This window comes from Eublepharis macularius, chromosome 18 (assembly GCF_028583425.1).
Source record: "Eublepharis macularius isolate TG4126 chromosome 18, MPM_Emac_v1.0, whole genome shotgun sequence".
In the NCBI taxonomy this organism is placed as follows: Eukaryota; Metazoa; Chordata; class Lepidosauria; order Squamata; family Eublepharidae; genus Eublepharis; species Eublepharis macularius.
The window spans coordinates 26,330,626-26,343,781 of NC_072807.1; the positions used below are offsets into that span (position 1 = coordinate 26,330,626).

Below are 13,156 nucleotides of genomic sequence, written 5' to 3' on the forward strand. Positions count from 1 at the left end.
AAATACTGAGCGAAAGCATTGTACTTTAAAAACAAGAAGAATGCAGAGCATAAAATATTCAATTGTTGCTGCACAGTTCGCAATACTATAAAATATTGTTTCCCCACAAAAGAGGAGATAGGTGCATTTTGCATTATTCCTTTCTAGTCCCAGATCCTTTATACAATCATACAAGAAAACAGTCACTAAGTTTCCTATTGAGTCCCATTTCTCCAGTCTGGGACCTAATTAAGTGTTACTTCAAAAAGTCATTTTGATGGATGCTTCACTGGACATATAACAGAAATCCAGAGTTTTTGAAAGAAAACAAAGATAGAGCTGAAGTCATCAATCTAGTCCAGTTTTTACTGTTCCTTTCTGTAATTCCTCTCTGCTTATCTCATACTGTATCTACCTGTGGCGTCTGGAGACACATGACGAATATTTCACCACAGGGGACACCACATAACCACAGAAGCTGTCTGGTTTGTTTCCTGAGTGAATAGAGACAGAAAAGGATGCTATGAGATGGATGCTGAAGACACTCGGGCTCGCCAAGATCTGGTATCATTTCAGCAGGCCTGCAAGACGGAGATGTTCCGCCGGGCATATGGTTGAGGCCAGTATTAGGACCAGGGCTTTTTTTCAGGGGGAACGCAGGGGAACGGAGTTCCAGAACCTCTTGAAAATGGTCACATGGCTGGTGGCCCCACCCCCTGATCTCCAGACAGAGGGGAGTTTAGATTGCCCTCCACGCCGCTCAGCGGCGCGGAGGGCAATCTCAACTCCCCTCTGTCTGGAGATCAGGGGGTGGGGCCACCAGCCATGTGACCATTATCTCTGAGGACAACCCACTGAGTTCCACCACCTCTTTTCTCAGAAAAAAAGCCCTGATTAGGACCATCATTGAGCCTCCCGTCGCCTTCTCCTATCCAATGACATCCCGTCCATCCGAGTGTTTCCCTCTTTGTATTTGAGGGCAGGAATGTGCAATAGGCCATCTGAGTTATGATTTTATGATATGATTTTAATTGTATTTATATAATTATGTATTTTATGAATGTTGTACCCCGCTTGCGGGGAGGGAGGGCTAAATACCAAATAAAGCAAATGTAAAGTAAGTAAGAGATGGCCTCTATTCACACAACCTCTTTGGCATGAAATAGCTGTATGGAAGTCCTATGGGGATCCCTGCCAAGTTCACATGCAGCCCCTGCTATGTACACGTATCATTCAGGATGACTCAGCAACATTTGCTGTGCATGCGTTGGATGCACATGATCAGTCGGGCATGGAATGCAAGTCAGCATGCTGCTGGCCCTTGTACACTCATGCAATAAAAAAATAACAATAAAAACAACTTAGTTGCTGACCATCTTAGAGGCTGTAGAAGAAACGCCTGGAACTATATAATAAAAAGCAATTTGAATAAACTCTGCATAATGAGCATATGTCTAGAACACTCTGAGAGCCAGTGTGGTATAGTGGTTAGAGTGTTGGCCTAGGATCTGGGAGAACGAAGTTCAAATCCGCTGCCGAGTGGCATGGAGGGCAATCTATACTCCCCTCTGTCTGGAGATCAGGGGGCAGGGCCACCAACCATGTGACCATTTTCTCCGAGGGCAATTTAAACTTTAAAAAACTCCCCCCTTGTTCCAGCTGACCCAAAGTGACGTCATTGTGAGGTCTTGAGTTCCACCACTGAGTTCCACCACCTCTTTTCCCAGAAAAAAGCCCTGCTCATTAATGATAACAGCAGCCAAGATAACGATAACCCAAAAGTAGAAAAGTGACAGTATCCCTTCTGTTAGTCAATGGATGTCAAAAGTCTGGGATATCTTAATATCTGACAAAATAACAGACCAATAACAAACCAAATAGCCTCATCCCAATTATCAATCAGTCTTCATGGAGAGATGGCTTCCCTTTCTAAGCCATATTACCAAGCACTCTATTAAGGAATATACTGCACCTAATAAATATATCTCTATTAATTTTATGACCTGTAACTATGTTAATTATCTAATCCCTGTATATGGTATTGATATTTGGAATCCTGTTATTGTTGCATTATTGTTGTTTTATTATTGTTAAAAATTCAGAAATAAAAAGTTATTTAGAAAATAAATAAAATAATAAAAGCAACGAAACATCTAGCAACCTCATGTAAGGCAGAACTCTGAGTGTTACAGCAAAAACAAAAGATAAGCATCTTATAATAAATAAATTCTTATTACCAGAACAACATTTGGTGCTGTAGAAAACAGATCGATGACAGTAACTTCTATATGAACTGGAAAAAAAAGGTGGCTGAACGGATAATAATGTAGCGGCTATTTCACATGAACAGACCCATAAGTGTACCACCAATCTGAATACAAAACAAAGTAGTGTAAATGGCTTGGAAGACACCTAAGCATGTTGATAGGCAGCATGTTTGCTTATATGCAAACTGGGTAGATACTAATTAGCTGCTAGGTAATTAGGCAATAATTAGACTGTAGCTTGGAAGCCCAGATCCCACTTTTCACCTTTGCATGTCAAAAAAGAACATCATTTAGAGACAAATGATTTGCAAGATCAAACTGTGAATTAGATGAAGTTGAAGGGAAAGATGAGTATTTTTTCCAAGAAGAGAGTAACAGAGATATGGTACCTTACAGAAGAACTATTCTCTCTATCTGGAATCTCACTGATTTTCCCACTACTTCTGCTTTTCCTGAAATGAAAAAGTGTTTTCAGTGAGTCATACTGAAATGCATAATATTTTGGTTACGCCCATAAAATGGGGCTGATAAACATCATAATCAGAAAATATTCAAAGCACAAAGCCATTTCAAGTCAAAGGCAAAACATTGTTTGTTCGTCGTATTTCTGCAACACTTATCCTGACAACTTTGTCAGAGTGGTTTAAAATAAAAACGATCATCAAAACATAATTTAAAACTTTTTAAAAGTTAAATAAACAGTAAAACCAGGGCTTTTTTTCAGCTGGAACACGGTGGAATGGAGTTCAGGAACCTCTTGAAAATGGTCACATGGCTGGTGGCCCCTCCTCCTGATCTCCAGACAGAGGGGAGCTGGAGCGGCGCGGAGGGCAATCTAAACTCCCCTCTGTCTGGAGATCAGGGGGCGGGGCCACCAGCCATGTGACCATTATTGCCAAGGGTAATTTAAACTTTTAAAAACTCCCCCCTTATTCCGGCTGGCCCAAAGTGACATCATTCGTCCTGGGAGCGTGTGCGTACTTTGTGCACGCACATGTGGTACCAGGGGCACCGCCTCCCGCCAAGAGTTGCCCCCTGTGCTGGTAACCCACTGAGTTCCACCACCCCTTTCCTAGAAAAAAAGCTCTGAGTAAAATCATAAACTTTATTTAAAATCACCATACAAAAACCATCACAACAAAGCTGCTGCATTTTTAAAAAAACATAATTTACAAAACCATTTAGTTACAATAAAGCCATCACTCATTGCCCAGAAATGCAAAACTAGCACAAGCACTTTTAGACAGCTGTGATCCAATGTTTAAAATCCGCACCCGCCAGCATCTTTGCCACATTATTTTGCATTGAGAAAACGCTCCAAATCTATCTCAACATACAGCTGCCATTGGTTGGGCGGGGGGGCTGCCATTTAGAAAGATCTGCTACTAGTGCGCATGCATAGAGAGAGCAAGGGATTCATACTTCCTGCCTGTCTTTACACACACATATTCTACGAAGAGTGAGTGTCAAGTAAGGTCCTGTTCATTCCCTCTTTCACAGACCAATTTAAAGATGACTTTGGCATACAAGAACTTTCTCATGAGATGTAGCATGCACCCAGCATTTTGATTCTGCTGGGCCCTCAACCTCCATGCAAGCAATCTTAACATGCCACAGAACAATAGCTTGTTCACGTTACACACACAGAAAGCCCCAGTTTGGTGTAGTGGGTTAAGAGCACGGGACTCTAATCTGCAGAACCGGGTTTGATTCCCCACTCCTCCACCTGAAGTCAGCTGAGTGACCTTGGGTCAGTCACAGCTCTCTTGAGCTCTTTCAGCCCCACCCACCTCACAGGGTGATTGTGAGGATAATAACAACACACTTTGTAAACCACTCTGAGTGGACGTTTAAGTTGTCCTGAAGGGAGGTATATAAATTGAATATTGTTGTTGTTGAATCCAGAAGCTGGACACACGCAATGTTGCTCGCAAAATAGAAAAGAGTCCAGTAGCACCATAAGCTTTTGAGAACCACAATTCTCTTCGTCAGATTTGCCAGGTCTCTATACCCTCCTGGCAGAAGAAGGGACCCAGTACTCACCAGGATGTCAATCTTCACATGCGTGCTCACCCCATACCAACATGACGACAGCTCCCCAAATAAAGAGTGGGAGCACTCCAGTGGCCGATGCACTGACATCGCTTCTGGAAGTGACATTGTTGCATCTGCCATGCTTGTATCCGAGTGCTTGCTCATGGCAGGTGATGGCTGGGCAGCTTGGAATCTCTTGCTGGTCACTGGCAACCGGTGGGCAAGCTGGCAAACTGGTGGGCACCTGGGATCCCTATTGCCAGGCCTCACCTGGAGGTTGGAAGAAAACCAAAAAGAGGCTTCTCCAGTGAAAGGACAAACAAAAGGAGTGGCCAAGCCACAACTGGAGGCACTGGGGTTCCAATATCCCAACAACAAAAAAAATCAAGGATAAATCATGATATAATCACCAGCTGGAATATCCAAATGTATAAATAAGCAATATAGCTCTGCTCAGTGTATAAAGTGACATAGTGTATATATAACTAGCTATACTTGATAAATCTAAAATTCATTCAAAATCTAATATTACAGCCAATAAATACAATCAATATAGTCAGGAATTCAAATTGTATGTAATACAAAAATCAGCCATGTAGTAACATAGTCCAGTCTGTTCCTTTAAAAGTGTGGATTTTCTATTTCTTGTAGGTGCCGCTAGGAAACAAAGTCCTCAGACCGGGTAAGTAGTAACCATATAGTCTCTGTAAACAAATAATGCTGTACTGTTTTTCTCTTTTTCTGATAGACCAAAACTGAGGGTCTGGCATTCACGTAAATTTCACTCTGTGATGCCTGACAGAGAAGAATTGTGGACCTATTTTGAAGCCCCTGAAGAAGTATTTGAAGAAACAAGTGGTTTAAATAGCCAGCCCCCTGTTGTGCTAGGGTGGTGTGGTTTCCAGCCACACCCCCTCGATTTTTCTGAAGATTTGGGGACAATGCCCGGGAAGGGCAGTGTTTAGGAAGGAGAGGGAATTTAATGGTAAGATTGCCACCTGTGGCTAGCAACCTGTTGAGAGAAATTTGGAGACAGGGAAAGGCTTGCTGGCATTGCACCAATGCACGACATTGCTTCCAGTGCAAAACCATTGGACATGATGTCATCGCAAAGGGGGTGACACTCAAGGATTCGCCCAAAACTCTATGGTTAAACCTGAGAGTTTGGGGCATATCATTTTGCACCAGACGTGACATCATATATCAGCGTGATGTTGTCAAGCTCCATTCATTTCCCCCCTTCTAGCCTGTGAAGCAGTGGGGAGCAATGGGGGCCAATACCAGGAGGTCTGGCCATAGAGTCCACTCTCGGAAGCTGCCATTTCTTCCATGGGAACAGATCTCTGTAATCTGGAGATCACGAATAGTTTCAAGAGAACTCCAGGCCCTGCCTTACTGTTGGCAAGCTAGGGTTGCCAACTCTAGATTGTGAAATTCTTGAACATTGGTGGGTAGAGCCTGGGGGGGAGGTATGGGGAGGAGAGGGACCTCAGCAGGGTAGAGCCAGTTTGGTGTAATGGTTAAGAGCAGGGCTTTTTTTCAGCAGGAACGCAGTGGAATGGAGTTCTGGAACCTCTTGAAAATGGTCACATGGCTGGTGGCCCCACCCCCTGATCTCCAGAGGGGAGCTTAGATGGCCCTCCACGCCGCTCAGCAGCGCAGAGGGCAATCTCAACTCCCCTCTGTCTGGAGATCAGGGGGCGGGGCCACCAGCCATGTGACGATTTTCTCCGAGGGCAACTCACTGAGTTCCACCACCTCTTTTCCCAGAAAAAAAGCCCTGGTTAAGAGTATGGGACTCTAATCTGGAGAACTGGGTTTGATTCTCCACTTCTCTGCTTGAAGCCTGCTGGGTGACCTTGGGTGAGTCACAGCTTCTAGCTAAGCCCCACCCATCTCACAGGGTGTTTGTTGTTGTGGGGATAATAATGACATACTTTGTAAACCACTCTGAGTGAGTGTTAAGTCATCCTGAAGGGCGGTATATAAATCAAATGTTGTTGTTGTTATGCCGTGGAGTCTATCCTCCAAAGTAGCCATTTCCTGCACAGAAATTGGTCTCTGCAGTCTGAAGATCAGCTGTGACCACACCTAGAAGTTAGCAACCCCATGGCAACCCTAGACTTGTGCAGATGGCTAAGATGGCTGCCTGGGTGGCTAGGGGAGAAGTTGGGTTTTTCGGTGCCCTGTGGAGGTGGATGGATGCTCTTCCTTTGGTGTTAGCATATTTTGCTCAGGCAACTAACTGGTCTAGCAAGTTAGTATTGATTAGAGTTTTTAGTGCATATTTGAGGGGCATGAATTCAATGCATGGAAGCAGAATCTGAGTCAACTATGTTGTTTGTTTTCACTTTTTATTTATTTTGCAGATTAGTAGTACGGGATCCCTCTGCCTTACAACCCCCACCCCCTCCACCTCATCAAGGGCACCAGCTGCTACATTTTCCCCAGTGCTCGAGTATGTTTATAAAAATCCCTGCAAGTGGAAAACTAGCATGGTAAGGAGCTGACTGGCTTACAACCTTTCTGCTTGTGCTAGTTTGTCACTTGCAGATTTTTTTTCTCTTTGGGAGTATTCAATTATACAGTCACTCCCCTATGCAGCCTGAAGCATCTCTTTCTGTTGTATGTGCAGATGGGGCTTTTCTGGGAGTGCTCCAACTATTTCCTTCTCTTGTTTTTAGAAAGCAGAGGGGTCAGCATATGGTCTGTCTGAACCAGCCCACATTCATAGTTTCTTTCTAAAGCAATATTTTTTAAGTATCACCTTAATATATTTTTCTAAAGCAATATTTTTTAAGTATCATCTTAATATATTTAACAGCTGTATGCCTTGTCACACTTTGATCTCATACTATTCAAAATGGGGAATGTTGAGGAGGTAAACGGGATTTAAGTTGAGCTGAGAAAACTTTGGGCTAGGAAGGCCTGCCTAATAACTACCTTTTGCTTCAGTTCTTCTTTCACTGTTGGTAATAAGCATACAAGGAAGGCAAAACCCACTGTTATATTTCCACTTTGCAGTTGAAAGACTGACACTGAAAACTTACCTCAGGCAAGCTGTTCAGATCCCCAAGTGAAGTGCCTGGTTAACTGCTAGACAGCTCTCAGATTGTATCTGCACCACAAAATTCAGTGGCTTTAATGGTTATTTCATCTCCACAGAGAATCCTGGAAACTGCAGTTCTGGGAAGGAGGACTCTCGTTCTCACACTCAGGCCAAACTACACTTCCCAGAATTCTTTGTGGGATGCTTGTTAAACTGGTATACAGCTTATGTGGACTTGAAATGCAGATGTTCCCTTTCTGATTGTAAGAGTCTTAACGTTAGTATTGTCCCATGGCAAGGTCACTTTGGCTCTGTGTACATATTCTGAATGTGGCCCTTGATAATGTCCTTTTCTAACCTAATTGTGACACCTAAAAGTCATCACTTAGCCTATCCTACTCCATAGATATTTTTAAGGACTTGAAAGAAACATTTATGAGCATTTGTAGGCCTTCTCTTAGCTAGGGGAACCATATTTTCAAAAATGGACAGAGTGCTTTGGAACAGAAATCTCACCCTTTGGACAGCATTTTTTTTTCAATTTACGTAGAGTTCCCTTGAGCCAGTGTAGAGTCAAGGGTTGCCTCAGAAGGCTATCATCCGCTTTCATGTTTAAAACATCTCTTATAGATTGTAGAGAAGTAACCATCTTAAAACAATGAACAGACTTTTATTTCTGGCTTCACATTAGAGCAGGGGTCCTCGATTTGGTTGAACCTGTGGGTACTCTTGGTCATTTGAGAAGTGGACACCACTACAAAATGGCTGCTCTGAGGGAAAATCACAAAATGGCTGCTGTGGGGTGCTGGAGCCGGTCACAAAATCTTGGGAGATTATAAAACAAGCATAATCCTAGGATGGAGACATCTGAACGGTTGGGGCTGCCTACAGACAAAGGTGATGCTTTGTGGGTTCTTCTGAGGTATCCTCTGCTCGTGAGGTAGTGAAAAGCTGGAGAAGGGTCTTTGGGAAAGAAGCTGATGCCATGTTGGGAATTCATTCCTTTGGGGTTGGCATGTGTGGAGAATCCTGGGCCAACTCTGCCCCTTTCCTGAAATCTCTTGCCAAGTTGCCAGTTGTGAGATAACCGAGGTGCTAAAAAAAAGAGTTTATGGTAAAATAACTTACTAGGAGGGCCAGGAAGCAGGTATGTATTCTCATAACGGTCATTCAGGAAAACTAGCTGCATTTTCCCCTCCTGTGTAAGATGAAACTCTGGGAAAGGCCTGCAAAATTCCTAGCTGGTTTATTACTATTTATTTATTTTTGCATTTCTAACCTGCATTTTTAAGCCAGCTTCCTCAGGCAGCAATCCTATCCTGAAATGCAGGAAATATCCTCTCTGTGCCAGGAGTCCAGTGAGGCCTACCCAGCTCCATTTCCCCCTTATTTTACAGTTCAAATGTTAAAAATGGACGCTTGCCCTTTTCTCTCTCCTCCTGCCAAATCACAAGTACAGGCACCCGAAGGTGCTCGGGCATTAAATCCGAAGCAGAGGGCTGTTTTACGTACAGGAATCAAGCGGCATTTAATTTGCTCCCATTTTTTAAAAAAAATAGAATCCAGGCAGGTTCCACCATTACCTCCAGCTTCTTCCTCTTTTTCCCTCTCCTCCCCATACTAGTATCCAGTAAATACGCATAAAGAGACTCTCCCACCCATCTTTTCCCTGCGCCCAGCCGCTGTGTGTGTGCAAAGGACAAAAACAGCCCTCTCGTTCAGGCGCTCCTGCGGGTTGTGTTTTCATAGAAACCGATTCGTGCGCCTAAAAAAAAACAAGCGAGGCAGGCAGGCAGGCAAGCGAGAGCGACAGCGAGAGCAAAAAAAAAAATAAGAGGGAGAAAATCCGGGGAGGGAAGGCCGGATCCTGTTTTCGGTCGCTGCCCAAGGAGTAATTTTTGGAGGAGAAGGAAGGATCCATCTTTCTCTCGCAGCAGCCAATGTCGGGGACTGGAGCGCGCCAATATAGCGAGCTCTGTGCGCGGCGGGAGGTGGCGGCTACATTTTTCTTCTTGCAACATTGTTACCAAGCCAGAGGTTGGGGGAGGGGATCTCCGCCTCCCCCTGCTCCCCCCTCCCCGTAAAATAAAATAATCATTAAAAAAAGGAAAAAAGCCCAGCCTTTTTGCTCGCCAAGGACCCCCGCCAGGCAGCTGGGTCCCTGGGTTCTTGGGGGCTGGTGGTGCCGAGTCCAGGGCCTCCCCCCTCCCTCCGCTCGCACATCCACACTCGCACACTGCACACACACACACACCAGCTCCCCTCTTCTTCTCCACCATCTCCTCCTCCTCCCCCCCACCCCGCCGCCGCCGCTTCTGCCTCCGAGCCCGGGGAACCATCCTCGCCTCCGGAACCTATTGCGATTAAGGGAAGAAGGGGGCGATCGCACCTCCCCACGCCAAACCCACCCCCGCCCCCGAGTTTGGAGGATCGGGGAAGGAAGGGGGCTGGGAGAAGGCCTGGCAGGGAGGGGGCCCGTTTGCATCGGACTTGGAGACGGGGAGGGGAGGCCAGGACCCGATGGCTCGACCGAGGCCCCGAGAATACAAAGCCGGAGACCTGGTTTTTGCCAAAATGAAAGGCTACCCGCACTGGCCGGCCAGGGTGAGTACCAAGGGGTGGGCTGGGGGGAGGAATTTCAAGGAGAAGGATGAGGGGAGATGCTCCTAGCCCTCGGCCGCCCCCGCCCCCCCGAAGCAGGGCCCAGCCCTTTTCTTCCTTGCTGCAAAGCATTAAAAAAAAAACCCTTTTCCTGCCTCTGCTTCGCCTTTCTCTCGCTTCTGTCAGGGGCGTGTTAGCCATTGCAAATGCCGAGCGGGAGCAGATGGGGTGGGGGCCTCCTCCGTCCTCCCCCTCCCCCCAACCCCATCTGCATCTAACCCCCATCCTTTCACGCCCGACAATGGGACAGCTGAGGGACGGGGTGGAGGGGAGGGGTCCTTCCCCTCTCGCCCCCCGTTCCCGATCCCCGCACCCTCCGCCATCCATCCTCCCCCCGTGATAGCTCATTATTCTTTGATCTCTATCAGCAACCGCTCCTCCCCACCCCTGTTTAGCAGGAGGGGGGGGGACGGTGGTAAGAGCTGCTGGTTGTACCTGAAAGTATTGTTTTTAAGGGGAGGAGGCAGAAACGGCCGCTGCATTATAATGACACTGGTTTATTATACTCTCTCTGTGCTTCTCCACCAAACACAGCACTGAAAGCGGCCGCCACCAGCAGCACCTTCTCTTCCCCGCCCCCTTGATCCGTTGCAGGCAATAGAAAGGGAGGGGGGAAGGACTGCTTCTCCTTTTGCTTCATATATTATGATTAGAATCATACAGGCAAATGATGGCCAGAGCTGCTTAAAAGAAGAATGAACACAGTACTAGGAGGCAGAACCTATATAATCATGCAGTTGGTGTTTGTTTTTTTAAAGAATAATAAACAGGCACAAAGCTTGCAGCTATCATTTGGGTTTGGGATTGGGGCCTAAGTTTAGAAATGTGCGTGCAGGTGGACTTCCCGGTCAGGTATCTGTGGGTAGCAGTGGACAGATAAGGAAAGGTAGGATGAAGGTGGTGGGGTGGAAATTTTGGCCCCTGCAGTCATTTTCTGTCCATTTGAAATGTTCCTTTTTTGGGTGGTGGGGAAGCTGCGGTTAATGTCAGTTTCTCTTGTGTATGAACTGAGGGTGGGCAGAAGTGATGGGGCTGCCAACTTTTCTAAAGATCCTTATAGATGGGTTTCATCTGCAATAATCCATGCTGCTGATTTCTGCTGATCATGCTGCAGTTGAAGGCACAAGAGCAGGCCAGGCTGGGATTTTTCCCTCCAGGGTCAGTTGGCATCCCTAGCCAAGGCAGTTTAAGATGTGCCTATCTATCCATATGTGTGTGAGAGAGACAGAAAATTTAGAATACAGTTCAGCCTCATAAATAGATTCACCATGGACAATACTAGCAATGAAACCAAGCCCTCTATCAATATCTATGAACAGGGAGGCCCTGTATTTGGAATCCTTTTTTTTTGCAAATGTTGGGAGTCCATTTTCATTTCTCCCAAACCTGCTTTTCCCCTAAACTCAGCATTATGGCATTTCATTTCATAAAACCAAGCATCAGATTTGATTATCTCCCATTCTTTGAAAACCTGGAAAATCACTCATCTAATTAAAAACCTTCATAACAGGGTGCAAAAGTGTTGCAAAAATGTACAGAAAAATATTAATATTTGCTGGGGCCTTCATTCTATTTATAGAACGATGGCAAGTGGTAATACATCACAACAGCATCAGTTAGTGTTAGGATTTTATTACACCCCTTTTCCCCAATTAATTTCGATCTCATACTATTTGGGATGAATAGACCCAAGACCCATGTTTATTTCGATACATTCCATAGAAGCAGAATCTTCTCTCATTGTCCCTAGACAATGTAAGCAAATTAGTCTAAATACAATAGCATAATGTAGATCGAGTTAACCCATTTTGCAAAGGCAACATACCATTTCTGTATTCCAGAAATATTTTGGAAGGCTTTTGAAGTCATGGTGAGTTGTGGTTGTACTGAAAGGGTCACAGGTTCAGGCTTGACTTCACCAAGTCAAAAATGAGTTGAAAACAGTTTTTGAGCATGAAACCTATATCTATCCTTCAAGCATCCCGAGTAAGAGTTTCTATCGCTCTTTTACTATCCATTCACCCTGTCTAGTCTCTTACCATGCCTAGTGTTCATAGAAGGAGTTCATCCACAACTTGGACTGAATGGTTTCTTATTGGACCAACAAGCTTTCTGGGGCCAATATTGTAGTTTAAACTCAACATACTGCTATGGGATTAACAACAACAACAGTAATAACAACAATAATAACAATAATATATGAATGTACCCTTCTCATTAAACAAGAAACTCAAGAAGGTTATATTTGCTTCTTTTAAGGTCCAAAGAATTTCAGTGTTTCAGCCCCATTTCGTTTCACACCTTCAAATAACTGTGAGCAAGATCCATCCAAAGCTGAACCCGTGTTGATCTCAGAGGAAGATATAATAATATACAACCAATGGGGCCTGGGCTAAAATATATTTTTGGTCATCGATTTATGTATGGATAATGAATGGTCCAGCCCATATTCACTTAAACCCATTGAAATAAATCGCTTAAAGCATACTTAACTCTGTTTTGGGTTGTGGCCGGTATGTACAAGCAAGGATTCCTAAATGGCTGAGTGAGGCCTACCGCCCAAAGGTCACACAGGAATCTGGGGGTAGGGGGGTTGTCAGTATTTCAGTATAGTGTAGCAGAGATAAGAGGGTGAAAGAGGGTTGCTTCAAGGTCAAGGAGGTAGGGATTACAGGGAGATCCGCTAGCAAGCCAAGAAACCAGACAGGGGCATCTCCATCATATGAAGAACTGTGGAAACCAGTGTCACAGGCCTTTTCTGCTCAGTAGCTCTACTGCATATTGTCTACTATTATATTTAAAGCCAGCTTTTCTGGTATGGAGGTTAAGGAAGCACAGACAGGGTCCCCATCTGGTTTCTTACCCCAGACATTGGGCAGCCCAGATCTGCTTAGCAAATACAGTGTCTTCAGACTGTGCCTCGGCTACTTGCTCTTATAATGTCCATTTCTATCTGAGAAGCCCATTCTCTTGATCTCCAACATGAAAATCTAGAGCAGTGGTCCAGCCCATGGGCTGGCTCCTTCAATTGGGTCACGGAGCCCCGTCTGCTGGGTCATGAACCCCTATAGTTGTTTGTTTGTTTTTTGCTGCGTTTTGGAAGGACCTGCTGCTAGTGAGTATGCATAGAAAGCAAGGCAGCTATGCTTCCTTATACTTTTTGCAT

General features: G+C 45.0%; 1 protein-coding gene across 1 annotated transcript in view; it reads left to right on the top strand.

The window, feature by feature from the left end:
- Window positions 1-9,647: 9,647 nt before the first annotated feature.
- HDGFL3 (HDGF like 3) overlaps window positions 9,648-13,156 on the top strand; it is a 36,483-nt gene continuing 32,974 nt past the window's right edge. Inside the window, exon 1 of the mRNA XM_055002693.1 lies at window positions 9,648-9,933. Coding sequence (XP_054858668.1) covers window positions 9,850-9,933 — 84 coding nt within the window. The 5' untranslated portion in view covers window positions 9,648-9,849. The remainder of the gene's footprint in view (window positions 9,934-13,156) is intronic.